This window comes from Ovis canadensis, chromosome 3 (genome assembly GCF_042477335.2).
Source record: "Ovis canadensis isolate MfBH-ARS-UI-01 breed Bighorn chromosome 3, ARS-UI_OviCan_v2, whole genome shotgun sequence".
NCBI lineage: Eukaryota > Metazoa > Chordata > Mammalia > Artiodactyla > Bovidae > Ovis > Ovis canadensis.
Window position 1 is genome coordinate 93,555,544 of NC_091247.1, and position 25,465 is coordinate 93,581,008.

The 25,465-nt window shown below is 47.4% G+C and overlaps 1 protein-coding gene across 31 annotated transcripts in view; it reads left to right on the forward strand.

Annotated features, from left to right (window-relative positions):
* DYSF (dysferlin) overlaps positions 1-25,465 on the forward strand; it is a 227,982-nt gene that overhangs the window by 33,281 nt on the left and 169,236 nt on the right. For all 31 annotated transcript variants that reach the window (XM_069583650.1, XM_069583666.1, XM_069583664.1 and 28 more), the window contains exon 4: positions 18,852-18,957. In XM_069583650.1, the coding sequence (XP_069439751.1) occupies positions 18,852-18,957 (106 nt within the window). The remainder of the gene's footprint in view (positions 1-18,851; positions 18,958-25,465) is intronic.

The following is a 25,465-nucleotide window of genomic DNA, read 5'->3' on the forward strand; positions in this document are numbered from 1 at the left end:
GGAACTGAATCTTAAGTTTTACTTAATTTAAATTTGAATAGTTCATGTGTGTGTGTTGTGGCTGTTTGCTGTGTTGGACAGTGCAGCTCTAGATTTTTGGAACAGAGTTCCAACCCTGGGTGCATCTTAGAATGACTTAGGAGCTTTACGATAGATCAGTGTCTGGGCTCTGCAGCAAACTGATTCAAGGAGAAGCTAGAGTCGAGTGCGGGCCTTGGCACTTCTTGAATCTGCACGGGGAGGCCAGTGTGCACCAGGGCTGAGCACCCACTGCATGAGCGCAAGGAATGGCTCTCAGTGTTTTTCATGGATTAACTAAAAAGTAAATATAATTGTTGCCATAGTTTATTGATGTAGTTATTGGTAGAAATGATTACCATACAATAATCATGGGCAAAATTGTTAAGGAAATGAAAAGACTGACTGAAGGAGTCTATTGGTAACTGTAAACATTGGCCTGAGAGAATTAGACTTAACAGAATTCCACAAAAGAAAACTCAAGAATGGGAGAGACCTATAGTTGATAAAGTTTGATAGGAACCAAAAAATGAAAAAAAAAAAACCCAAAACTTTGCACCAAACCTGTATTGGGAAATGTAAATAGAAAATAATTGTTACCAATGACAATAATTTAGGTAAAATAAAAATGAAGATCGAAAAAAGGAAAGAGTTTAATTGTACTGTATAGAAAATACATCAACAAATTAAATGGGTTTAATTTAATTTGTTCTGAAAAATGCCTTTCCAGTGGAAATTAGTTAATGTAGGTGTATTTTTTTAAATTTAAATGTTTGATAAATATAAATCTGGAAGCAAAAGTCTCCATGGGGTCAGAGTATCCACTTGTCAAAACACCAGGGTTACAGAATTCCCTGGTGATCCAGGGGTTAGGATTCTGTGTTTTCCTGTTTTCACTGCTGCGGGTCCAGTTTGACCCCTGATCGGGGAACTAACATCCCACAAGATGAGCGGCACAGCAAAATGAAAAACAAGAAACCTAAAACATTTGTGTTAAAATGATGCTCATCTTGACTACGGTAACTCACTGGCTCCAGGCCTAGCCAGGCCTGGGGTAGGGTGGCCAGATTCAACAGAGAAACATACAGGACAGACAGTTAAGTTTGAATGTCCCAAGTGCTGCATGAGACATACTTATATTAAGAAATTCCCCATTGTTTATCTGAAATGAAAACTTAATAGGCAGTAGTGTGCTTAATCTGGCAACTATACTCCAGGGGGCCTGTGCACCCAGGCCCTTCAATCAGACGGTAAAGAAGGAGACCCAGGTCGACACCAAGAATCAGCTAGAAGGCACATTACTGTTTTAAGGAAGTGTTCCTTTAGGCGCTCACTATAGCATTTTCTTTGGACGAGCGTGATCCACCTCAACCTTTCAGCAACCTGGTGACTCTATAAAGTGGGCCACTGAGGGCTCTCTCAGCCACTCACAGAGCCTTGCCTGCCTTTGTCTGCCCTGTGACCTGGTTGCCTGTGTGGAGTCTGCCACTGATGGGGGGCGCAGAAGGCAGCTCCCCACGCACAGTGCTCCCGTCCTCCCTTCTCAGCCGCTCCTCCTCCCACCGCCTCGTTGGGCTCCGTGAGCTGGTGGAAGGGAACCAGCGCAGACTTTGGGAAGACGTGAAGTCTAGTCACAGCAGCCCTGCTGCCTTGGGCGGGTCCTCACGTCAGGTCCCTGAGCCTCCGTCCCCTCCTCCTTACGCAGCGTTAACTCAAGTGCACAGGCCCATCAGAGGGCCCTGCGCAGAGGGCTGCTCCATGAACGGCAGTTGGCACTTCCTCCAGGCACATTTCCTTTTTGTCCCCCTTTGTGCTGCCTCTGGCTGTCCCGGTTGCTTTGAGTCCCACTGCCCCTGCCCTTTCCCATCAAAGGCTCCTCTTAGCTGTCATTGAAAAAGATGCATTCATACTGAAGTGTTGGTGGCAGCCTGTAGCTTAACTTTTGCTTTTTCTTAGAAATGTTGGGGATGCTGCTTTATTCCCCAGACTCTGCTTAGACCAAAAAGAGAAATGATAAAGGTGAGGGGTTAGGCACCACGATGGGCTGTGAGGAGACATTTTGGGAACGGTGGATCTTCCTGACATAGGTGACTGTCTCCTGTAGGGATGTCGCTGAGTAGGTCTCGGCTCCCTCCTGCCCTGGGTGGAGGTGGAAGGGGTGTCCTGGTGTCTCCTGGGACAATGGGCTTAATCTGTTGAGGGGCAAATGGGGCTTTCCAAGAAGAAGCTGAACATGAGTCAGTCGCGTGCAAGAATGTAAGGAAGGCTGCAGAGGAGCCTAAGGGAGCAGGTCTGGCCAGTGGGTGTCTGCCACTCACCCCTGGAGTGGGTTGATGTGGCTGAGGGGTCCCATCCTGGCAGGAGAAGGTGGTCTTGGTCCCCTAGGTTCTGCATAGCTGAGCAGGGCAGCAGTGGTGGTTGGCACGAGTCAGGGTCAAAGCTTCTCTCAGGAACTCCACGGGCAGCAGTGAGTCTCATCCTGGCACTGCCTGTGACCTGGACCTCTCTGAACCTCTGCTTCCCCATCAGGACAGAGGCAAGAATGCAGAGTTGGTGTGGATGTTTTAACGCCTACCCCATGCTTGGCACATTGAAGGTGCCCAGTGTGTGGTAATAGCAGAATCCATATGGATGCACATAGGAAACCACACCGGCGTGTAAATATTGCAGCAAGCACATGCTGCACGTGGACACGTGCTGTACCTCAGTTGGCACACATTCTTGTATTTATTTAGCTCTGCCAAGTCCTAGTTGTGGACGTTGGAGCTCCCTTGCAGCATGAGGGCTCAGTAGTTCCGCAGCATGTGGAGTATTAGCTTTATCATCGGGGATCAAACTTATGTCCCTGCATTGAAAGGTGGGTTCTTAACCATTGGACCACCCGGGGAAGTCCCTGCACATATTCTTCTGTTTAAAAAAAAATTTACAGAAACCTCACAAGAGTACAAAATTATTTTTAAAAACATAAGCATAAGTAAGCTCCATTCTTCAAAGGTTGTAAAGGAAAAAGTCATGTTCTCTCATTCACTCCTTCCCTTCCCTACAGTGACGTCCACTGTTGATCATTGGGTGTGTGTCTTCTTCATCTGTGAGCATCTGTTTACATACAAGTATATACATTTACTTACACAAAAATGAGTCACACCATGTAAAATGGTCCCCATAGTGTTTTTTGTCATTTTATCATGGACGCTTTTCCCACGTCAGGGGGTACTGATCAACCCCATTTTCAGTAGTCGTGTTATGTTCCATGGCGTGAGTGTACCATAACTTATCCCATTGTGCCCTTATCGACTGGTTATTCTTTCCTGGTTTTTCACTGAACATCTTTAACCAAATGTTGTTATGTTCTTACACTGTTTTTCCTTTAGGATAGGTCCTTAGAAATGAAATAGCATTTTCATCAGTTCTGACGAATGACTTTTCAAAAAGATGTCCTGGTTTACATCTATCAACAATATAAAAAAAATCAGAGTGGGGAAAAAAGGTCTCTTATAATTTGGGTTTCCTTGATTGCTTGTAAAGTTGGGCATCTTTATTGCCCAGTAGTATTTCTTCGCCTGGCAGTTGCCTGTCCTGTTCTGAGGTGCTTGGTTTTTTCTTACTCATTCCTAGTAGTTTGTACACTTGGGATCTTGTCAGGAATATTGACCCCCAGTCTGTGTTAAGTGTGGAGGGTATTTTTCTCTCTGTCTTTCTGTTGGTTGCTTTGTCCTGGTGTCTTTCTTACACGGGAATGGATATTCACCCAAATGTGCCTGTGCGCATTGACGTTAAGAAAGGCAAAGAGGCAGTCTGTTTTCGCTAGAAGTTGGGGAAAGTAGGCCTATGTTCCACTTCCAGATTTCAGCGGGCCAGTTGGCTGGCCTCCCGAATCCTTGGGAGGAAGTTGATTTATTTATTTATGACTGCTCCGGGTCTCTGTTGCTGCATGTGAGCTTTCTCTGGTTGCCGCGGGCTTCTCGTGGTGAGCTCTCTTGTTGCGGAGCAGGGACTCTAGGCGTGCAGGCTAGTTTCCGTGTGCAGGCTCAGTTGTTGTGACACACGGTCTCAGTCGCTCTGAGGCACGCGGGATCCTTCCGGACTGAGGACTGGACCTGTGTCCCCTGCGTCGGCAGGTGGATACGCAGCCACTGAGCCACCAGGGAAGCCTGGCGGGCAGACTCTTAACCACTGGACTACCAGGGAAGCCCGGGAGGCAGTTTTGAGGCAGGGATGTTTATAGTTCACCATCCTCTTGTTCTCAGCATCCTCGGAAGCATTGACCATATCCCTATTTTCCAAGGATTTTTATAACTATGCACGTTGTCCTGGATTCTATTCAGGACATCCCTGGGTTTCAGAATAGTTTTTCTTTTGTCTTTTTTTTGGACTGAAGTGGACAACTATTTAGAGTTAACCCTGGAGCACCCCTGGGAAATCAGATCCTGGCAGGAAGGCCGCCAGAGGCCGGGCAGGCTGGGTGTGTGTGTGTGTGTGTGTGTAATATCCGGCTCTTCTCATTTCCTGCCCCTCATGGCGAGGTATGCATGGCTGGAGGGACCACCACTCATGGTGTCTCCTCACCGGTGTCCTCAAACTTCCCCTGAGTCTGTGTGCCTGCGTGTGTGTGTGTGTGTGCGTGTTTGTGTGTATGTGTGTGTCCTGCCAGGTCAGGGGCTATCTGACTTTCCTGTTGTGCTAACTCACTAAATCTAGTGAGGAAGGTGCAGCTGAGTCAGTGATGAATGGGTTTGAGTGGTAATACATATATTTTTAGTTGACATGTCTTTTTCTTAGTTTAAAAGATAAAGAATGAGAAATCGACACATGGAGACCCTTCTCGAGTTTTTCTGGGGAAATAATTTCAAACCCAGAAACATCTCAAAGTAGAACAAAGAACATTCACATACTCTTTACTCAGATTCACTTATTGATAATGCTCTATTGATTTGCTTTATAATATTCTCTCTCTCACTATCTCCTCTCCCTCCTTCCTTTCCTTTTCTCTCTTTCCCACTTGAGGGTAAGTTTTACTCATCATGGCCCTTTATCTTTAAATACTTCCATGTAGAAAAATAAATAAATAAATACTTCCATGTATATTTCCTAAGAGAAGGGATTTTTTTTTTACATAAGTTCAGTAAGTTACCAATTTCAGTAAATTTAACACAGTTGCCTACTTTAATCTACTGTTTGTATTTTAATCCTATCAACTGGCCACAGTATGTCTTTTATAGCACTTCCCCCCTTCTCTTTTCCTGTACAGGATCCCCAGTCTAGACTCTCACACTGAATCTCATCATCATATTTCCATAACCTCTTTTACTCTGGTTCATTTCCACAGTTGTGACAATTTATGTTTTTGAATAATGTGTGTGTATGTGTGCTTAGTTGCTCAGTCATGTCCGACTCTTTGCAACCGCATGGACTGTAGCCCACGAGCTCCTCTGTCCATGGAATTCTGCAGGCACGAATACGGGAGTGGATGGCCGCTTCCTCCTCCAGGGGATCTTCCTGACCCAGGGACTGAACCCAGGTCTCCCGTGTTTCCTGCACTGCAGGTGGATTCTTTACCTACTGAGCCATCCAGGAAGTTTGAATAATATAATACCCCAATTAAAAAATCGAATATTCCTCAAAAAAGAATATTGCTCATTTGGAGTTTGTCTGATGTTGTTCCCATAATTAGATTTATGATCAGATTGGGTTGTGACTCCTGACTGGAATCTGTCATAGTTTATCTCCTGGTTGTGTCATAGTTGTGTTTTGCCTCAGGATCTGGAGATACGTGGGTATCTCTCTTTGGTACTCATTTCAATCACCTGTCAAGGTATTGTCTAATTTTTCCATTGTGTCTTTACTGTTATTTTTTCCTCCTTGAAGCATATTAAGAGACATTTTAATGCTTTGCAAATATCCTGCTCCTCATCAAAATATCCCTCTAGATTTAACATCCACAGGTGCCTCTTGACTGATTCAGTCTTTACCGTGAAGGTTGTGAACTGGTTCTCCATTGCCAGCGCTCCCTTCATAATTTGCCAGTCTGGGCTGTGCAAGCCTTTCCCGTGAGAGGCTGTTGTTTTCCTTTGGACTGCTGCACCTGTTCATTCTTCAGCTCATGGCACCATGGCATAGGGGAGACCTGGAGTACTGATGGGGGATCTGCACCTTTGCAGGTGTGGAGGCCACTTTCAGTGGAAGAGCCTCTCTCTTAGGGTCCCTCAGCCATGCCTGCCACAGGCCTGGCTGCCTCTCTCTGGCTGGCTGGTTTCTCCTGGGGTCTCAGCCAGACCTGTTCCACACACAGGACCCTTCCCTTCCTGCCTCTCATCAGTTCCCTAGAGGAGGGGCAGGCACTGGGAAGCACCAGGGTCAGTCGAGAGGCAGAGGGGGTGAGAGGAAAGTACATACAGGAGCCTTTACTGTGGTTTCCTCAGAAAAGAAAGGGCTGGGCAGGCTAAGCAGAGAGTGAAGAGGAACTAAAGAGCCCCTTGATGAAAGTGAAAGAGGAGAGTGGAAAAGCTGGTTTAAAACTCAGCATTCAGAAAACTAAGATCATGGCATCTGGTCCCATCACTTCATGGCAAGCAGATGGGGAAACAGTGGAAACAGTGTCAGACTTTATTTTTCTGGGCTCCAAAATCACTGCAGATGGTGACTGCAGCCATGAAATTAAAAGACGCTTACTCCTTGGAAGAAAAACCATGACCAACCTAGGCAGCCTATTAAAAAGCAGAGACATTACTTTGCTGACCAAAGTCTGTCTAGTCAAAGTTATGGTTTTTCCAGTGGTCATGTATGGATGTGAGAGTTGGACCATAAAGAAAGCTGAGCGCTGAAGAATTGATGCTTTTGAACTGTGGTGTTGGAGAAGACTCTTCAGAGTCCCATGGATAGCAAGGAGATCCAACCAGTCCATCCTAAAGGAAATCGATCCTGAATATTTGTTGGAAGGACTGATGCTGAAGCTGAAGCTCCAATACTTTGGTCATCTGATGTGAAGAAATGACTCCTTAGAAAAGACCCTGATGCTGGGAAAGATTGAAGGCAGGAGGAGAAGGGGACGACAGAGGATGACATGGTTGGATGGCATCACCGATTTGATGGACCTGGGTTTGAGCAAGCTCTGGAAGTTGGTGATGGACAGGGAAGCCTGGCGTGCTGCAGTCCATGAGGTTGCAAAGAGCTGGACATGACTGAACGACTGAACTGAACTGAGGCAGGGTGAGTGGGTTTAGGAATGGCTGTGGAAGTGAAAGTGTTAGTCGCTCAGCCATGTTTGACTCTTTGTAACCCCAAGGAACTGTAGCCCGCCAGGCTCCTCTGTCCATGGGATTCTCCAGGCAAGAATACTGATGTGGATCGAACATGGGTCTCTTGCATTGCAGGCAGATTTTTTAGCATCTGAGCCACCAGGGAAACCCTTAGGGATGGCGGGTCTGAATAATTCCAGTGGGCTGTGGGGTGCTGGGCTGCATGGAGTTTTGTGTGCCTGGTCCTGGGGTTTCAGGGCAGGGGAATGTTGGCTGAGTGGGAGCACTCTGTAGAGGAGTGGTGGGGGTGTGGGCTGTGGACTGGTTGGTTTTCATATGAAAGGTGCAGTTGCCAGTGAGTCCTTTACTGTCTCTAGGAACTGGCCAGCACTGGGAAGGGCAGCCTCTCCAAAGTGAGGAAAGCCTTAGATGTCAAAATATGTCATGAAAATATAGAAAATAAGAAGGCATGATTAATACATCTTGGAATTAGATTTTTTTGAAAAAGATTGAACCATATCAAATTTATAGCCTGGGTTCCTGTTTCCATGGATGAGGCAAACCAAGGATTTTTTTGTGTCTTTCACAATGTGCTCACAGGGCTCTGAGGTATGTCTGCCAGTCCATGACGGGGTCTAAGGCCAGGCCTTTGGAGTCTGGCTCTGTCTGTTATCTGTGTGAAATCAGAAAAGTTAAATGCCCTTCTGAGTCCCAGTTTCCTCATCTGTAAGATAAATTGAACTAACACCAGTGCACTACCCCACCGCGGTGACAGGTATACTTCTAGAGTACTTGGCAACGTATCTAATATACACTCAGTCAGGAGGCAGGCAGCTCTTAGTAGAATGTAAGTTCCAGGAGGTCAGGCCCAGTATTTTGTCTGATGTGCGAAATAAGTATTTGTTGAATGAATAAATTATAAAATTTAAATAACATTTTTATGCTTCATTTTTAAATTTAATTTTTGAGTTTGTAAAAAAATTTAAGGAGCTATAAATCCAGAAATGATTTTAAAAAGTGCAGTGAAATTCTTCCCTTCGTTTCTCCATCTGCTTCTCATCTTTATCCCATGGTTATAACTTTTTTATTTCTTCTCTATCACTCATATTATTGCTTCAGTTCAGTTCAGTTGCTCAGTCCTGTTCGACTCTTTGCAACCCCATGAACCACAGCACGCCAGGCCTCCCTGTCCATCACCAACTCCTGGAGTTAACTCAGACTCATGTCCATCGAGTCAGTGATGCCATCCAGCCATCTCATCCTCTGTCGTCCCCTTCTCCTCCTGCCCCCAATCCCTCCCAGCATCAGAGTCTTTTCCAATGAGTCAACTCTTCGCATGAGTTGGCCAAAGTACTGGAGTTTCAGCTTTAGCATCATTCCTTCCAAAGAAACCCCAGGATTGATCTCCCTCAGAATGGACTGGTTGGATCTCCTTGCAGTCCAAGGGACTCTCAAGAGTCTTCTCCAACACCACAGTTCAAAAGCATCAATTCTTCAGCACTCAGCTTTCTTCACAGTCCAACTCTCATATCCATACATGACCACTGGAAAAACCATAGCCTTGACTAGACGGACCTTAGTTGGCAAAGTAATGTCTCTGCTTTTGAATATGCTATCTAGGTTGGTCATAACTTTTCTTCCAAGGAGTAAGCGTCTTTTAATTTCATGGCTGCAGTCACAATCTGCAGTGATTTTGGAGCCCCCAAAAATAAAGTCTGACTCTGTTTCCACTGTTTCCCCATCTATTTCCCATGAAGTGATGGGACCAGATGCCATGATCTTTGTTTTCTGAATGTTGAGCTTTAAGCCAACTTTTTCACTCTCCTCTTTCACTTTCATCAAGAGGCTTTTTAGTTCCTCTTCACTTTCCGCCATAAAGGTGGTGTCATCTGCATATTGCTTAATCACCAGTATAAATTCTGACTTTCCAATTTTTATACAATAGCTAGTATATTTATTTCTTAAAATAGACTTTTTTGTATTGTGGTAAAATATAACATGGACATGGAACAACAGACTGGTTCCAAATAGGAAAAGGAGTACGTCAAGGCTGTATATTGTCACCCTGCTTATTTAACTTATATGCAGAGTACATCATGAGAAACGCTGGGCTGGAGGAAGCACAAGCTGGAATCAAGATTGCTGGGAGAAATATCAATAACCTCAGATATGCAGATGACACCACACTTATGGCAGAAAGTGAAGAAGAACTAAAGAGTTGACTTAAAGCTCAACATTCAGAAAATGAAGATCATGGCATCTGGTCCCATCACTCCATGGGAAATAGACGGGGAAACAGTGGAAACAGTGGCTGACTATTTTTCTGGGCTCCAAAGTCACTGCAGATGGTGACTGCAGCCATGAAATTAAAAGATGCTTCTTCTTTGGAAGGAAAGTTATGACCAACCTAGACAGCATATTAAAAAGCAGAGACATTACTTTGTCAACAAAGGTCCATCTAGTCAAGGTTATGGTTTTTCCAGTAGTCATGTAAGGATGTGAGAGTTGGACTATAAAGAAAGCTGAGCACCAAAGAATTGATGCCTTTGAACTGTGGTGTTGGAGAAGACTCTTGAGGGTCCCTTGTACTGCAAGGAGATCCAACCAGTCCATCCTAAAGGAGATCAGTCCTGGGTAGTCACTGGAAGGACTGATGCTGAAGCTGGAACTCTAATACTTTGGCCACCTGATGCGAAGAGCTGACTCATTGGAAAAGACCCTGATGCTGGAAAAGATTGAGGGCAGGAGGAGAAGGGGACGACAGAGGATGAGATGGTTGGATGGCATCACCGATTCAATGGACATGAATTTGGGTGGACTCCGGGAGTAGGTGATGGACAGGGAGGCCTGGTATGCTGTGGTTTATGGGGTCACAAAGAGTTGGACATGACTGAGCTACTGAACTGAAGATACAACAATTACCATCTTAACCATTTTAAAGTATATATATAGTTTAGTGATATTAAATACATTAGCATTGTTGTGTAACCATCATCCATCCCTGTAACTCTTTTCATCTGTAACACTAAAGCTCTATACCCATTAAACAGTAACTTCCCGTTGTCCCCTCCCTCCAGCATCTGGCAACCAGCATTACACTTTCTGACTACTCTAAGTAACAGGTAGCATATTATACACACTTTTTTGATCTTGGTTTTTTATTTAACAATGTATGTTTTAAAAAAATCAATATTAAAAAAAATTGAAGTATAGGTGATTTACAATGTCATGTTAATGTCTCCTGTGCAGCAAAGGGATGCCGTTTTACATGTATATATATTGTACATCCGTACACACACATACACACACAGACACATATTCTGTCTTTCTAAAATATTCTTTTCCATTATGATTATCATAGGATATTGAATATAATTCTCTGTGCTATTTGGTAGGACCTTGTTGTTTATCCATTCTATATATAAAAGCTTATATCTACAAGCCGCAGCCTCCCATTCAACCTACCCCCAACCCTCTCCCCCTTGGCAACACCAACCTGTTCTCTACATCCATGATTCTATCTCATAGAGAGGTTCATTTGCATCGTAGTTTAGATTCCACATATAAGTGACATCACATGGTAAAAGTGACATCATTCTTTTTCTGACCTACTTCACTTAGCATGAAAGTCTCTAGCTGCGTCCGTGTTGCTGCGAAATGGCTTTATTTCATTTGTAAGGCTTGGTTCCATGTGTGTGCACACAACATCTTTACCCGTTCACCTGCTGATGGACATTCAGGGTGTCTCCCTGTCTTGGCTATTGTGAATACTGCTGCTATGAACAAAAAGGTGCATGTATCTTTTAGAATCATTGTTTTGTCTGGACACATGTCCAGGAGTGGGCTGGCTAGATCATGCAGTAATCTGTATTATCTGTATAATCACACAACGTAATTCTGTTTTCAGTTTTCTGAGGTACCTCTATACTGGTTTCCACAGTAGCTATACCAACTTATATTCCCACCAACAGTGTAGGAGATTTCCCTTTACTCCACACTCTTGCCATCAGTTATTTGTAGACTTTTTAATGATAGCTATTCTGACTGATGTGAGGTGGTACCTCATTGTAGTTTTGATTTGCATTTCTCTAATAATTAGCAATGCTGAACATCTTTTCATGTTTCATTTCAGTAGGCCATGTGCCTACTGGCCATCTGTATTTCTTTTTTTTGAGAAATGTCTGTTTAGGTCGTCTGCCCTGGGTCATCAATTGGGTTGTTTGGTCTTTTGTTGTTGAATTGTGTGAACTCTATGTGTATTTTGGAAATTAAGCACTGTTGGTTGCACTGTTTGTAAATATTTTCCCCACTCTGCTGTTTGTCTTTTCGTTTTATTGTTTCCCATAATGTGCAAAAGCTTGACTAGGTCCCGCTTGTTTACTTTTGTTTTTATTTCTATTGCCTTGGGACACTGACCTAAGAAAACACTGGCTTGATTTATGTCAGAGAATGTTTTGCCTTTGATCTCATCTAGGACGTGTATGGTGTCATGTCTTATGTCTTTAAGCCATTTTGAGTTTATTTTTGTGGTGAGAGAGTGTGTTCTAACTTCACTGATTTACCTGTGGCTGTTCAACTTTCCCAACACCACTTGCTGAAGAGACAGTCTTTTTTCCCATTGTTTATTCTTGCCTCGTTTGTCAAATATGAATTGGCCATAGGGGTGTGGGTTTATTTCTGGGCTGTCTATATTCTGTTCCATTGATCCATATGCTTAACAATGTATCTTGAAGAATTTCCATAGATTATAAATCTACATGTAATATTCCTATTATTTTTATAGCTGTGGATAGTGAAGGACAGGGAAGCCTGGCATGCTAGGTCCGTGGGGTTGCAAAGAGTCGGACATGACTTAGACTGAACAACAACATCGTTTTCTGTTGTGTGTCTCAACTTACTCATCTTCTGTGCTTGACATTTGGGTTGCCTCCTGTGTTTTGTTCTTATAAACAGTGATGTAAAATGGCCCACTGTTTTATTTATTTACTTATTTATTTTAACTTTTATTGGAGTAGAGTTGATTTACAGTGTTGTGCTAATTTCAAATGTACAGCATGGTGAGTCATCCACTACATATAATCTACTCTTTTAGATTCTTTTACCGTATGTGGCCAGATGTTTTAAAATAAAATTGTTTTGATTTCTTTGTGCTTTGTTAAAATCAACTTACTTGGCCACCTTAATTCTTACCCTCCCACTTAAGGCTCAGACTTGGAGGTCACCGCCTCCCATTTCTGGCAGGACAGTAACCTGCCTGGGTGATGAGTTTGAATGAATTCTTCTTTCATGAGGAAAAGTGCGCCTGTCAACATGGAAGCTGCTTTGACCTTTCCCTCCCTCCTCCATGCTGATTCCTGACCTCACTTTCTGTGTTGGGATGGCAGCAGCTCTTTCAGCCCCCAAACTTGTGCCCTCACATTCCAGTAGCTTCAGAACACAGCACAGCCAAGAGGGATGACGGGGTCTGGAGAGGCTGGGCAGTGCATTTTTCTATCAGTAGGCTGTGCAGAGTGGGGGTTGGGGGGGGGCAAGGCTCACAGGCCTTTATTCCAGCTTACTGGGCTCCATACACACTGGGAGCTGGCCCCCAGGCCCCCAGGCCCATCCTTTCCTCATTTGTACTGAATCCTGCCTGCCACTAAAGGTTGGTACCCACCAAGTGTGCAGCATCCCTCTTATGCAGAAGGCTGGGTGCCCTAAGTTTTGTGTCTCAGTGTTGATCTCAGGATGGGTTGAGTCTCCTCAAGGGTCTGCATCCTCCCAGGTCTGATCCCCCTGAATAAACACCATGTCTCCTCTGTCCTCCGTGAAATGAATGAAGGAAGAGTGGCCCATCAGGGTTTTTCCATCTCTATCAGCCTCAGCCGGTCCCTCTTCCCGCCTCCCTCCACCCACTCAGAGGACGCTCTGCCTTTCTTGACCCCACATCCGGCTCCTTAGGCTTAGGGACGGGCATACTGCCTCCAGTCTTTCCTCCTGGAGGAATAGGGGCCTGTGAAGCCGCCCAGCCCCTCGGAAGGGCTGACCGCAGGGCCTATGCAGGGCTGGGAGGCGGGGGTATTTTATGACCCAGAAAAGACGTTAAAGGGAGGAAATAACAAGCAGTCCAAGGAGCAGGCCATGGAGGTGCCTGTTCCCCGGGCTGGCAGGGGTGGCGTCACCGCTTCCTCCTCCGTTTCCTCCCATTGTTCCGCCCCGCTTCCGGGAATTCTCCCGGGCGGAGAGCTGCGCGGGCGGGAGGGAGGGAGGCAGAGGAGCCTGGGCTGCTCTGTGCTAGCGAGCCGCTGCGCTCCGGCTGCAGCTCCCAGGTTGCACCGCCAGGCCTGCCATCCCTCCACTCCCTGAATGTGGGGACCAAATTTGTCAACCAGAAAATAGTGCACGAGGCTGCAGATAAGAAAATAGTTTATTTGGGATTTTAAGAACTGCATTTCAGGGGGCTTCCCTGGTGGCTCAGTGGTAAAGAATCTGCCTGCCAATGCAGGGACACAGGGCTGGATCCCTGATCTGGGAAGATCCCACATGCCTGTGGTCACAACTACTGAGCCTGTGCTTTAGAGCCTGGGAACCACAACTCCTGAAGCCCATGTCCTGCACCCTTCGGCCGGTGCCCCACACCCAGGGAGTAGCCCGGCTCAGGGCAACTAGACAAAACCTGAGCCGCAATGAAGACCCAGCATTGCCAAAAATAAACAAACATTAAAATAATGTAATATGGGAAACACAAATTCAGGTACCTGTGAAAGTACTGGGAGGAAGAAGGGCTTATAAAGACAAAAAGCCTGGAGGTTGTTCAAAGTTGCCTAGAGAGAATTGTGATTGACTTTGACAATATTTGTGCTTTAAGTATTACAAGTTATTTCAGGGTAGGGGTCTGATAGATGGGTAGACTCTCACTGAGTTATTTTAGGGTAAAGGTCCCATAAATGTCTTGGCTTCTGGCAGGTGTTCTGGATGACTTCATCAGGTCAAAAGGTCAGATTAAATCCAGGCCAAGCCATATATGAATCACACTTCATTAGGGACCTCCCAGCTCCACCTTATAGAGCTCTTAGCGGTACCGACTCTATTTCACAAGTTCTAGGGCAGGGTCCTCCATCTACCATCTGCCTGCTCAAGCAAGTTCCTCCTTTCTGCTGCCCTAGGTTTTCAGGGTCACATGTTACCCAGAAACTGGGTTCGCCTCTTAGTGGGTATCGAGCTGAAAGACACAACCGAGTCAAAGATAGGGAGAAGGAAGGATTTAGTTCTTGCAGCAAGTAAGGAGAACATAGCCAACGTTTCCCAAAGCAGTGTCTCCCCAAACAGCAGAATTGGGGAAGTTTAAGCTAAGGGTATTCATGAAAGGGTTTGGGCAGTAGACAGAGTCCAGGTTTTAGTTGATTGAAGGACTGAGGGTCAGAGAAGGTCAACATGGTTATCCCTTATTTTCTAGCTGACCCAGTTGTTGCTGTTATTTAATCTCTATGTTGTGTCTGACTCTTTTGCAACCCCATGGACTGTAGCCCGCCAGGCTCCTCTGTCCATGAAATTTCTCAGGCAAGAATACTGGAGTGGATTGCCATTTCCTTCTCCAGGGGATCTTTCTGATGCAGAGATCGAACTTGTGTCTCCTGCTTGGCAGGTGAATTCTTTACCATGAGCACCCAGGAGTGGTATTTAAACTCTACAAAACAGCTCAAGAATGTGCATTTAGCTAGTCTTTACCATTGAAATAGAACTGGGAGTCTTTACAACTGATTTGTTTTTGTTATTATTACTTTCACCTGGTAAGCTTGTCCTTGTGTTTTCTTAAGATCATTATTATTGAGATTTGTTCAAAGACAAGTTCTGTGGCCAGGCTTAGATCATCAAATGACTTAAGCCCCAAATGGCTTCTGTTGTGTCAAGAAAGCCAGTCCTCGTTCTCTTTCTCCCAGGGACCCTGTCTGCTTTCAGCATGGATTCCTGGTTCCCTACACTTACTCTCTGGTGTTCTTGACATCGCTCTGGTTGTGAGAATGCTTCAGTCAACACACTGGAGACAGGGGCCTTCCCCTTGCTGACTCTGGGGTGGAGATACTCCAGGAGGCCTGCCTTAGTGAGCGATGGCACAAGCCTGCTCTGCTCTGCTCTGCAAAGGAGTATAACACAAACTGTTGAGGAAGGAGGACCGCTTCCAGGGCCCAGTAGTGGGCTCTTGTCTAACACTTGGAAATGAACTGTCCCAGGAGACACGTGCTGACGAAGCAGGAGATTTTACTGGGAAGGGCTCCTGGGTGGAGAGCAGCAGGGTGAGGGAGCCCAGGGGAACTGCTCTGCTACATGGCTCGTGCTCCTGGGCTTTCCCCGGTTGGCTCTGGCTGATCTGTCTGACTAGGGTCCTTCCTGATGGTGACGTTTGCATCATTCAGCCAAGGTGGAGTCCATGGGAAGGATTCTGGGAGGTTGAAAGGACATATGGACTGGCATCTCCCCTCTTTTGACTTTTCTCTAGTCTTCTGGTTGGTGGTGTTCCTTACCAGGACCTCCTGTTTTGTAAGCTAGCTCGTGCCAAGTGGTTACTGTCAGGCCTGGCCAGGGTAAGTTGGTTTCAGTCAGTGGTTCCCCCAACAAAACCAGTCTGAGTTCTAGAAAATGTGATTCCTAGCATCCTGAGTGGTTTTAGAACTCTGGAATGAGTATTAGCAAACACCTCTCCCTTCAGCTCTGTTGAAAGACACAACTGAACCAAGTAAATCTGAAGATCTAATTGGTTCTATTCAATAACTCATGAATCGACTGGGCTTCCCTGGTGGCTCAGATGGTAAAGAGTCCGCCTGCAATGCAGGAGACCTGGCTTTCATCCCTGGGTTGGGAAGATCCCCTGGAGAAGGGAATGGCTACCCACTCCAGTATTCTCGTGTGGAGAATTCCATGGACAGAGGAGCCTGGGAGGTCATGGGGTCACAAAGAGCCGGACAGGACTGAGGGTCCAATACTTTCACTTTCACAATGACTCATGAATTTAGAGCAACTAGAAAGGTGCTCCAAGGGGTTGTACAAAATGGAAAGTTTTATAGGCAGAAGGTGGGTGGGGCAAGAAGATATTAACAAAAGAAAATAAAGGGTTATTTTTAAGCCAGGACATCAACTTTTTGGAAGTTGAGAAGGGATCAGGCAAGGGTTTATCATGCTGATTACCTCATCTTCCACTGGCTGGGGTAGGGGTGGGGTGGAGAGGGCCCACTTGACAGAGGTCCACTTTGGTGCTTGACCAGAATATTCCAGACTGGCCTATTAAGGTTACGTTTCTGGGAAAAGTTGAAACTGCAATTAGACCCATAATTAAATCTAGGTTTGGTACTATGGGCTTTAGCATGAGTGACACCATTTTGGGCTTGTGGTTTTCTTTTTTACAGCATCTTCTGTAAAGAAATGTTAGAAAAATTGGTCTTGGGTAAATATCAGGCTGGGCTTTCCTGGTGGCTCAGTGGTCAATAATCCACCTGCAATGCAGGAGCCGCATGAGTTGTGGGTTTGATCCTTGAGTTGGGAGGATCCCCTGCGGGAGGGCATGGCAACCCACTCCAGTGTTCTTGCCTGGAGAATCCCATGGACAGAGGAGACTGGCGGGCTGCAGTCCATAGGTTCACAAAGGGTCAGACACAGCTGAAGCTGTTTAGCATGTACACGAGCATGTATGTGCCAGGGTTATTGCCTTGCTAACAAAGAAACTTGCAAGCAGCTAAGAGTCTGCTGGTTCCAAGAGGGATGGAGATAAAGGAATTTTATTGCCAAGAAACTTACACAGCTAGTTTTTAAGTTTATTTTTATCACGACAAAACATACATAACAAAACTTACCACTTAACCGCTTTGATGTCCAGTGGTGGTAAGCGCATTCACAATTTGTGCAGCCATCGCCATTATCCATCTCCAGACCTTTTCATCTTCCTCAGACTGAAACTCTGTACCCCCTAAATAGTGACTGCCTCTTCCCTCATCCCCCGCCCCACATGACAGCTGGTCTGCTTTCTGTCCCTATGAATTGAACCCCTCTAGGTCACCATACAATATTTGTCTTTTTGTGTCTGTCTTAGTTCGCTTGGCACACTATCTCCAAGGTTCATCCATGTTGTAGCAAGGGTCAGAATTTTCCTCCTCCTTAAGACTCAGTAATATTCCATTGTGTGGCTTTACCACATTTTATTCATCTATGCATCTGTTGTTACACACTTGGGTTGCTTCCACCTTTTGGCAATTGTGAATACCGCTGTTATGAACTTGGGTGTACAAGTATCTCTTTGAGTGCCTGATTTAAATTCTTTCGGGTATTTACTCAGGCGCGGAATTGCTACATCATATGGTAATTCTATGTTTTAATTTTTTGAGGTGTTTTCCATAGTTGCTGCGTTGTTTTCGATTCCAACCAATGTTTCAAGTTCTCACCACAAGGGTTGCAGTTTCTCAACATCCTTGCCAACATTTGTTGTTTTCTATTTCTTTTTTTCTTTTTTTAACTCTTTATTTTATATTGAACTGCAGCCGATTAACAATGTTGTGGTGGTTTCAGGTGGACAGCAAAGGGACTCAGCCAAACAGGCACATGTCTCCCTTCTCTGTTTCTTGATAGTAGTGGTGAATGTGAAGTGCTGCGTCGTTGTGAACAGCCAGTTTGAACAATTAGTTAATTAGGTCAAGATGGAAGTTTTATTTCATGAGTCATAAAAATTCATCTTCAAATCAGTTGTTGTAGACACCAGAAAAATGGAGGTCCCAGATAACAGGTGTGCTACTTACCCATCAGGAAAAAAATTGTGAAGCAAATGATGAAAGTACATCTGTGACTGGTCGCTCACGTCCTGACAGTAAGGTGCAGGAATCATGGCCAAGTTCGGTGCAGACACGGCCGCAGTTCTGACTGACAGAGGCCACTTGCTGCTCTGATTTCCTTACTGCTGCAGAACACCCTTTGCTCACTTTTTGGCTTAGAGACACAACCTTTTCCCTTGGCCCCCTTTGAAGGGTCCCTTCACTGGTCATCAAAGGACGACCTCCTCTTTCCTAAGAGACCCTCCATTTATGGGCCCTCTCCCCTTGGCCTCACAAGTGTGGGTGATAGTCCTTGGCCTCTTTGGGAGTGGGGCCGACTTCCCCGCTCCAACTGTCCTCTCTCCCTGTCCGTGGAGATAGGAGGGTCTGTGTGTTTGCCCTTCACCCTCCTTAGTGGCCCAGCTCAGGGACACTAGGTGGAAGGTCTGTGTAGTGGCAGGTCAGGAGAGCTGCGGAGGGAGGGGCTGCTCTGGTGGACTGTTTAGGTCTGGTGGGTAGGACAGCCCAGGCACGTGGGGTGGTGAGGTTGGGCCTCTAGGGAGGGGCAGAAGGGGTCAAAGTTGACCTTGGGGGAAAGGAAAGCATCTCTTATTCTTCTGGTGCCCAGAGAGGGGCCTGGCCTTCCAGGCCTGGTGATGGGGTAACCGCGGCAGACTGCCAGGGAAGTCCTGAGGGCTTCTAGGTGTTCTAGGCAGATCAGCCTGTCCATGGGTTGTCTGAGAGGTGGCAGTGGTGAAGGGTGTTTGGGAGAAGAACTGGGGTGCATTTGGCTGCTTTTTGACTTTCTACTCTTCTCTCTTCTCAGGTTCCTGGGGGAAGCCAACATCCCCCTCCGGGAAGTCCTTGCCACCCCCAGCCTGTCTGCCAGCTTCAATGCCCCCCTGCTGGACACCAAGAAGCAGCCCACAGGGGTAAGTGTCCACTGGCCTCTGTATTCAGCTGGTTTCTGTCAGAGGCCTTGCTCTCTGACCCCAGTCATGTGTCAAGGTCCAGCCCCCAGCACCCAGGCCTAGCTCACCCTGATTGAAGCTCTGGGTGCCCAGGAGGGGCCCAAGGGTGGCTAAGATAGGAGGGGCAGAAGAGGGAGCTGGGCCCCACCAGCAGGGCTCCAGCCAGCCTTGCCTCATACCAGTCTGCCCCAGGTCACCTCCTGGGGTTGGTGTTTCACTGGAAACCTGGTGCCTTCCGAAGCTTCCTGGCGGCCTTGCTTACAGCGCCCCAATCTTCCTGGTAGCCCTTCCTTACCGTCCAGGCCCTTCTCCGGGTCTGGAATAGCTGAGTCATCTGGGTCACAGATCACAGCGGGAGGGAGGTAGACATCCCCCTCCCCTGCCCGCTGGGACCTGTCCGACCCCCTTCCTGTCCTCCACTGCTCTTCCTGTTCCTCCCCTAGCCTTTCAAGTGTTCTCCTAGCCCTCCCAGACAATTCCCAGCCCTCGTCCCCAGCCTTCCGCTATTTTTAGTGAGCTAAATATACCCTGCGGGGTCCTTTCTTCGTGGTCAGTAGAATTCCTGACCTTTCCTCTGGGTCAGCCCCACCTCCCAGGATGCACTGGGGAGTCTATCGATTTGGAAATACTTCCTCTCAGTGGGGTCCTGGGGAGTCTCTCAGAGTGTGGCCACCTTGCCGGGTGGAGTGTGTGTGTGTGTGTGTGAGGCTGGGGGCTCTTGGCTGGCTTGGTGAGTCAGGAAGTGGCTGGTCTGGGCAGAGCTCTAGAGAGTGGAGCACTGCTTGGAACTGGGAGCTGGAGGAAGAGAGTGAGTGACTGAAGTCACGTGGTGAATCGGCGTCCAGATGGGGACATGAATCAGGGGGTGTGTCTCCCGACTCTCAGCGGTTGAAGGGACTTGAGTGGACTCTGGGGTCACTGCCCTTCTGATGCTGGAGTTTTCCCCAACCGTGTCTCAGGCTCCTCAAGGCTGGGATTCTTCTCTGATGGGGAAATGTCTCTTAGAGAATCCATCCCTTTCTCAACAGTGCTCACTGGTAGAACATTCTGGTCCGTGCAGGGTGTATCACCTGCTGAATCTCTTTTGTCCTCCCTCAGAGCTCTTCAGGAAGAGCTCTAGGGCTTCTGAGACTTCTGAGCTGCCCCTTCCAGGGGTCCTGAAGATGGCCAGGGCAGGCTCCGGAGATGCAGAGCACTGATGGAGGAGTCAAGGAGGGCATCGAGGCAGCAGGGGACACAGGTGCTTGGAGTCAGGGGATCTGCCTGGTGCTTTTCCCCTGCTCTCAGGGATGGGGGTTGCCCACTTTGCCATGTGTCAGGCCCCCAATGCCTCCAACCAGAGTCTTTCGCTTCCTGACTGAGCTGCTCAAACCTCTCTTCTCTCACACCCTCTATGCATCTGTGACATTGGTGTTTCCTGCCAGCCTGCCTGCCCCTGCTCCCCTCCAAGCTCCAAGGCCCCCCAGCCCCTGAGACACCGACCATGAGGCTGAGCCTGGCTGTGACTCCCCGGCTGCCTCACCTCTCCTCCTCTCGCTGTGGTCTGGCACTCTGTCTGCACTTCCTAAGCAGCAGCAAGGAGCTGACTGCCTTCTCTTCCCTGGGCTGGGACTCCTGGCTGTCTGTGGAGCTTGCCACTCCGTCCCAGACCATGTCTCCAAGAAGGGGTGTGAGAGCCAGAAGGTGACGGGTGGGAGTGGAACACAGGGTCCAGGAGGTGGGGTAAATTAGGTTCCTGGACCCACCTCCAATGTGTGGGTGTGTGGAGGCTTCTCCATGCTGATGCAATGCCCAGGGACCAGCTGGGTAGCAATGATTCAACTCAGTTCTGATGCCATCTACCTGGCTATAGCAGCAGATCCCGTGGGTTAAGGGCTCAGGCCTGCCCCCGCCGCCTTTCAGATACTAGTGGGCAAGTCCAGGGTGTTATCTGTGCTTCTAACCAACTGGCTATAGATGAGAGGTTCCCAGGACCTCCTCCTCAGGTTCAGGGACTTTGCCAGAGTGGCTTACAGAACTCAGGGAAACATTTTACTTGCTAGATTATGGGTTTATTATAAAAGGATATATCTAAGGAATAGCCAGACAGAAGAGACACCCAGGGCAAGGTCTGGGGAAGAGCACAAAGCTTCATGCTCTCTCCAGGAGCACCATGCTCCCCAGTGTCCACCCAGAAGCTCCCTGAATCACATCCTTTCGGGGTTTCATCGCATAGGCATGATTGATTAAATCACTGGCCATCAGTGATTGATTCAACCTCCAGCCCCTCTCTCATCCTTGGAGGTTAGGGGCAGGACTGAAGTTACAACCCTCCAGTCACAGGTTTGGTCCTCCTGGCAATCAGCTCCATCCTCAGATGAGGTCCAGAAGTCACCGTATTAACATAACAAGAGATAACTGTTGTTACTTTCAACAGTTAGGAAATTCCAAGAGTTTGGGGAACTGTAAGCCAGGCAGTGTGGACAAAGACCAACTATATATGAAAAATATACTTTGGTCATCTCAATGACCCAATATGTGTCTTATAAATCACAGTATAGCCTGGGACCTCCTTCCCTTCAGCCCGGGAGGTGGCTCTGGCCTGTGGAGAGGGTCTGGGACCAACCTCTAGCCCCTGTGATAGAGCTGAGTTCCACGGCAGCCCCAGGCAGGTCCCGACACCCCCTGAACTGGGACTCCCCACCCTGGGCCACAGAGCAGGGAATGTGGTCAGAGGGACGGAGAGCCCCGTCAGCAGCTGTGGATTCTCACTGGTCATTTTCTGAGGTCGATTTCTGGGCTGAGTCTGGCAGGCAGAGCTTGCCAGACATCCCCAGTTAGCTGTGGCTCAGATGATCTCAGAGGGCCAGAGGAAGCTGCTGATGGTGTGAGGGGAGATTGTGATGCTGACTGTGGGATCTTTAGGAAACCAGCAGGACTGAGGAAGAGGAGGAGGGGCCTGCAGTGGGCTGGCCTGTGGGCTCCACCTGCCTGTCATTCTCACCCAAGTCCCTTCAGATGTGGCACACTGGGCTGCGTGCCATGAGAAGATGCCAACTTTATTCAGACGCCTCTAGCCAGAAGTGGAGAACACGGCCCTTATCTTGGGGGAGTCTCCAGGCCCACGAGGGCACTGGACACACATGAAGGAAAGCAACAAATGTGTTTTGAGAGCAGCTTACTGATGAGGGTGTGCCGGGGTCCAGCCCCGGTGGATCCAGGGTGATTCGAAGGTGGGGACGGAGTCGGCGTCTTTGGAAAAATACATATTTAATCACAGATAGAGAGAGATTAGAAATGGATAGTGTAGTAGGAAGATTAGTGGAGAAAAGGAGGCTGAATAACTTGGACTACGTGGAATAGCATCCATGCTCCAGATGGGAATTCAGCCAGAAAAACGGGAGCAAGAAAGAAGCGACATGGGGGAATCAGTCTTTCCGGAAACTGATCCCATTTCTTTATTTTTGGGTTTGCTTATATACCTTTTGTTACACATAGGGATGAGTACAGAGTCACGTGGGGGTCAGCAGTCCTGACCTTTATCAAAATCAGGTGCTTCACATAAATGTATAAAAAAAAGGTCTTAGGAATATTACATCATCTTCTGGCCATGAGTGAGACCTGCTGACATTTTATGATCCTTTCTTTCTGATAACCAAAAAACTTATTTTTTCCAAGGGTGTTTTTTCTTAAACCAGACACCACCCTCCAAATAAAGTTGCATTCCTATAAGGTGAGGGTGTAGTGAGTTACAATCAAGAAAGGAATTTATTCAACCCAAGGTTAACATGATTAGTCTTAAAGGTTAATACTTATTTCTCCTATATGCTTAAAGGTTAATACTTATTTCTTCCTATATGCTAGTTATATTCATTATAAGGGTAGGGAACATGGAGATTTAGCAGCAAACATCAGCCCAACAAATGAAAATCCTTTCACCAATGCTCCCCTTAAGATCTATTTAGTCTTAAGATATGATAAAGTTACATTCTTACACAGCAAGGACACGGTGATATATAACAAAGTACAGTGATCTGTTACAAAAGAGAAAATCCATTAACTCAAAAAGTCTAGTATTGCTAACATCAAAAACTACCATATTTCCTTTGCTATATTCCAAATACATTGATTAATATATTCCCAGGTGCCTAAGGATATGGAGGCCTGGCGGCAATCATTGACTCAACAAGAAGAAAAAGCCCTATGCTAATTAAGACTCTCAAAATACTCCAAAACTCTCTGTGCTGTTTATGGTTGAGAGGTAGCAAACAATCATGTGCCTAGTGGCGGCAGTAAGGATAATCCTGTCACACAAGCTAGTCTGTCAGCAGAGAGGTTTGACCTGAGACATCCTTGTCCCACCCAGAGCAGGGAATTAGCAGCAATTATTGACACAACAAATGAAGAGACCCTTCACCAATATAATTCCTAACCAACTATACTAATAATTTTAACTCCCCAAAATAATTTGCCTTTAGTAAGTCTAAAACATCTCGTGCCTCTCAGGTTGGGAGGCTGCAAGCAATCACATGTGGCCGGACAAACCTATACAGGTGGGCTAGATAACCTTCAGAGGAGTCCGTAAGCTGAAACACTCTTGTCACGCCCAAGAATTTTTATTGCCTTGGAGCTGCACGTTTACTCCTCAGAGAGAAATGGCTATGGGGGAGAGCCCCCCGTAAAGTCAGAGGTGTAGGTGAGAGCATAAAACAGACTCTGGTTTTGGGGTTAGATGCTCGGGAACAGGGGGTTTCCTGAGGCTTGATCACGCCTTTGTGTATGCCAAGCCTCCTTCCTCATGACCTTTGCCATGGGCGGAATTCCTCACGCTGGCCCCCGGCAAGGGTGTGGATGGTACACCATGAAAACCATGTCAGTAGCTCCTCAGCCTTACAAGCTAGAGTCTGATCAGAAAGGGAAACCCGCTGGGTGAGAAGAGCGTGTGAAACCCAGTGGCGGGGTGGGCCGGGGAGCCAGGTGGGCCCTCTGTGTTGGGGCAGGCACTGAGGTGCTTTGGTGAATCCCTGAGTATCCCTCAAGTGACTGACGATGCCGCCGGCCACCCCTGCCTCAGCTCAGGACCGCATCTTACCTTCCTGCCAGCTTCTGGGTGTTGTCTGAGGGAGAGGTGAGTGTGGTCCAGGCGTGTGAAGTGTGTTGGGAGCGGTGGGGGTGGGAGGGTCCAGGGTTGGTCTTCCTAAGCTCAGGGCTGGAGAGCTGTGGCCCAGGAAGCAGGCGGTGAGCAGTGGGGCTGAACATGGCAGGGTAGGCGAAGGGCCCGGGAGCTGGGGCCTGTGACCTGTAGGAGGATCTGATGGGGTTGTCTGTCTTTTTGCCTTTCCCGGTGTCCTGGTTTCCTGGACCCTCTTAGCCTGTGGGCCAGACAGGACCGTCCAGAATTCTGTGGCGGTGTTGACTGAGCCCCAGATGGCAGACGTGGGCGACTGAGGTCACCTGCTCCAGGGCAGCATGCTCTGATGGACACGTGACTGAGTGATAATGGCCTTGGGACAGGATGCATGCGTGCTGGTGCTGGGGCTGAGGAGCTGAGGGGCAGGGCTGTCCCATGGAGTGCCTTGATATGGAGGGCCTTAAAGAGGGTCCTACTGGGGGCTGTGGGCCAGGGTCACTGTCTAGGAGAGCATGGGGCTCACATATATCCCACAGAAAGAGAACCTCAGCTCTGGTTATGTCTGGAGAAGGGGACAGGCTATGAGATATGATGTCCCAGTGAGGGTGGGAGGTTCTGACCCTGAGTGAGGCCCACAGACAGGCCCCGTTTCCTTTAACTCTCAATAGAGCTAGAGAGCTCCAGAATTAACCAGCCCTGGGCGTGAAGCAGTGGACCCTGAAGCTTGCCCCCTGCTGCGAGATCTATTCTAGATCCTGGGCTCTAGATCCTTGGAAGCTGCCGGGAGTGTTCCTGTTGCTCCTTGATGGGCATGTAAAAGATGGAACTGGCTTTGTGCCCGAGGTCTCTTCACATGCCTGGAACCACTGGCACGTTGCTAAGTCTTCAGGAGGTTGGTGGGGGGCCCTCAGTGTGGAGATCTGATGCTCAGGAAACTCCAGGAGAGGAGGGGTTACTTGGATGGTCTTGGGATTCAGAGGCCACTGCTAATGGCACCCAGTCCACAGCATGGAGCAGTTGGAGCAGCTATACTCACACGGCTCCACTTCTGCGCAGAGATGATGTACTGGAAGCCCCCAGGTGGTGAAGGATGGTGGCTGGGCAAGGTGAGCTCTGAGGAACAGGAAGTGGTGTTCTTCAAAGGAATCTGGTCCTAGGGTCAGAAGCCCGCAGCCACCACATGTTAGGGGGGCTTCATTCATCTCTGCTAAATGAGATTCCTGTGGTTATAGCAGAAGCAAATTTCTCGGATTTTCAGAACCTTCTATTTTAAAATAATTTAAGATTCAGCAAAAAGCTGCAGGAGTGGTTGAAAGAATATTTTGTTCTAAGCCATTTGATTCCTTCTCCTGACTCCTC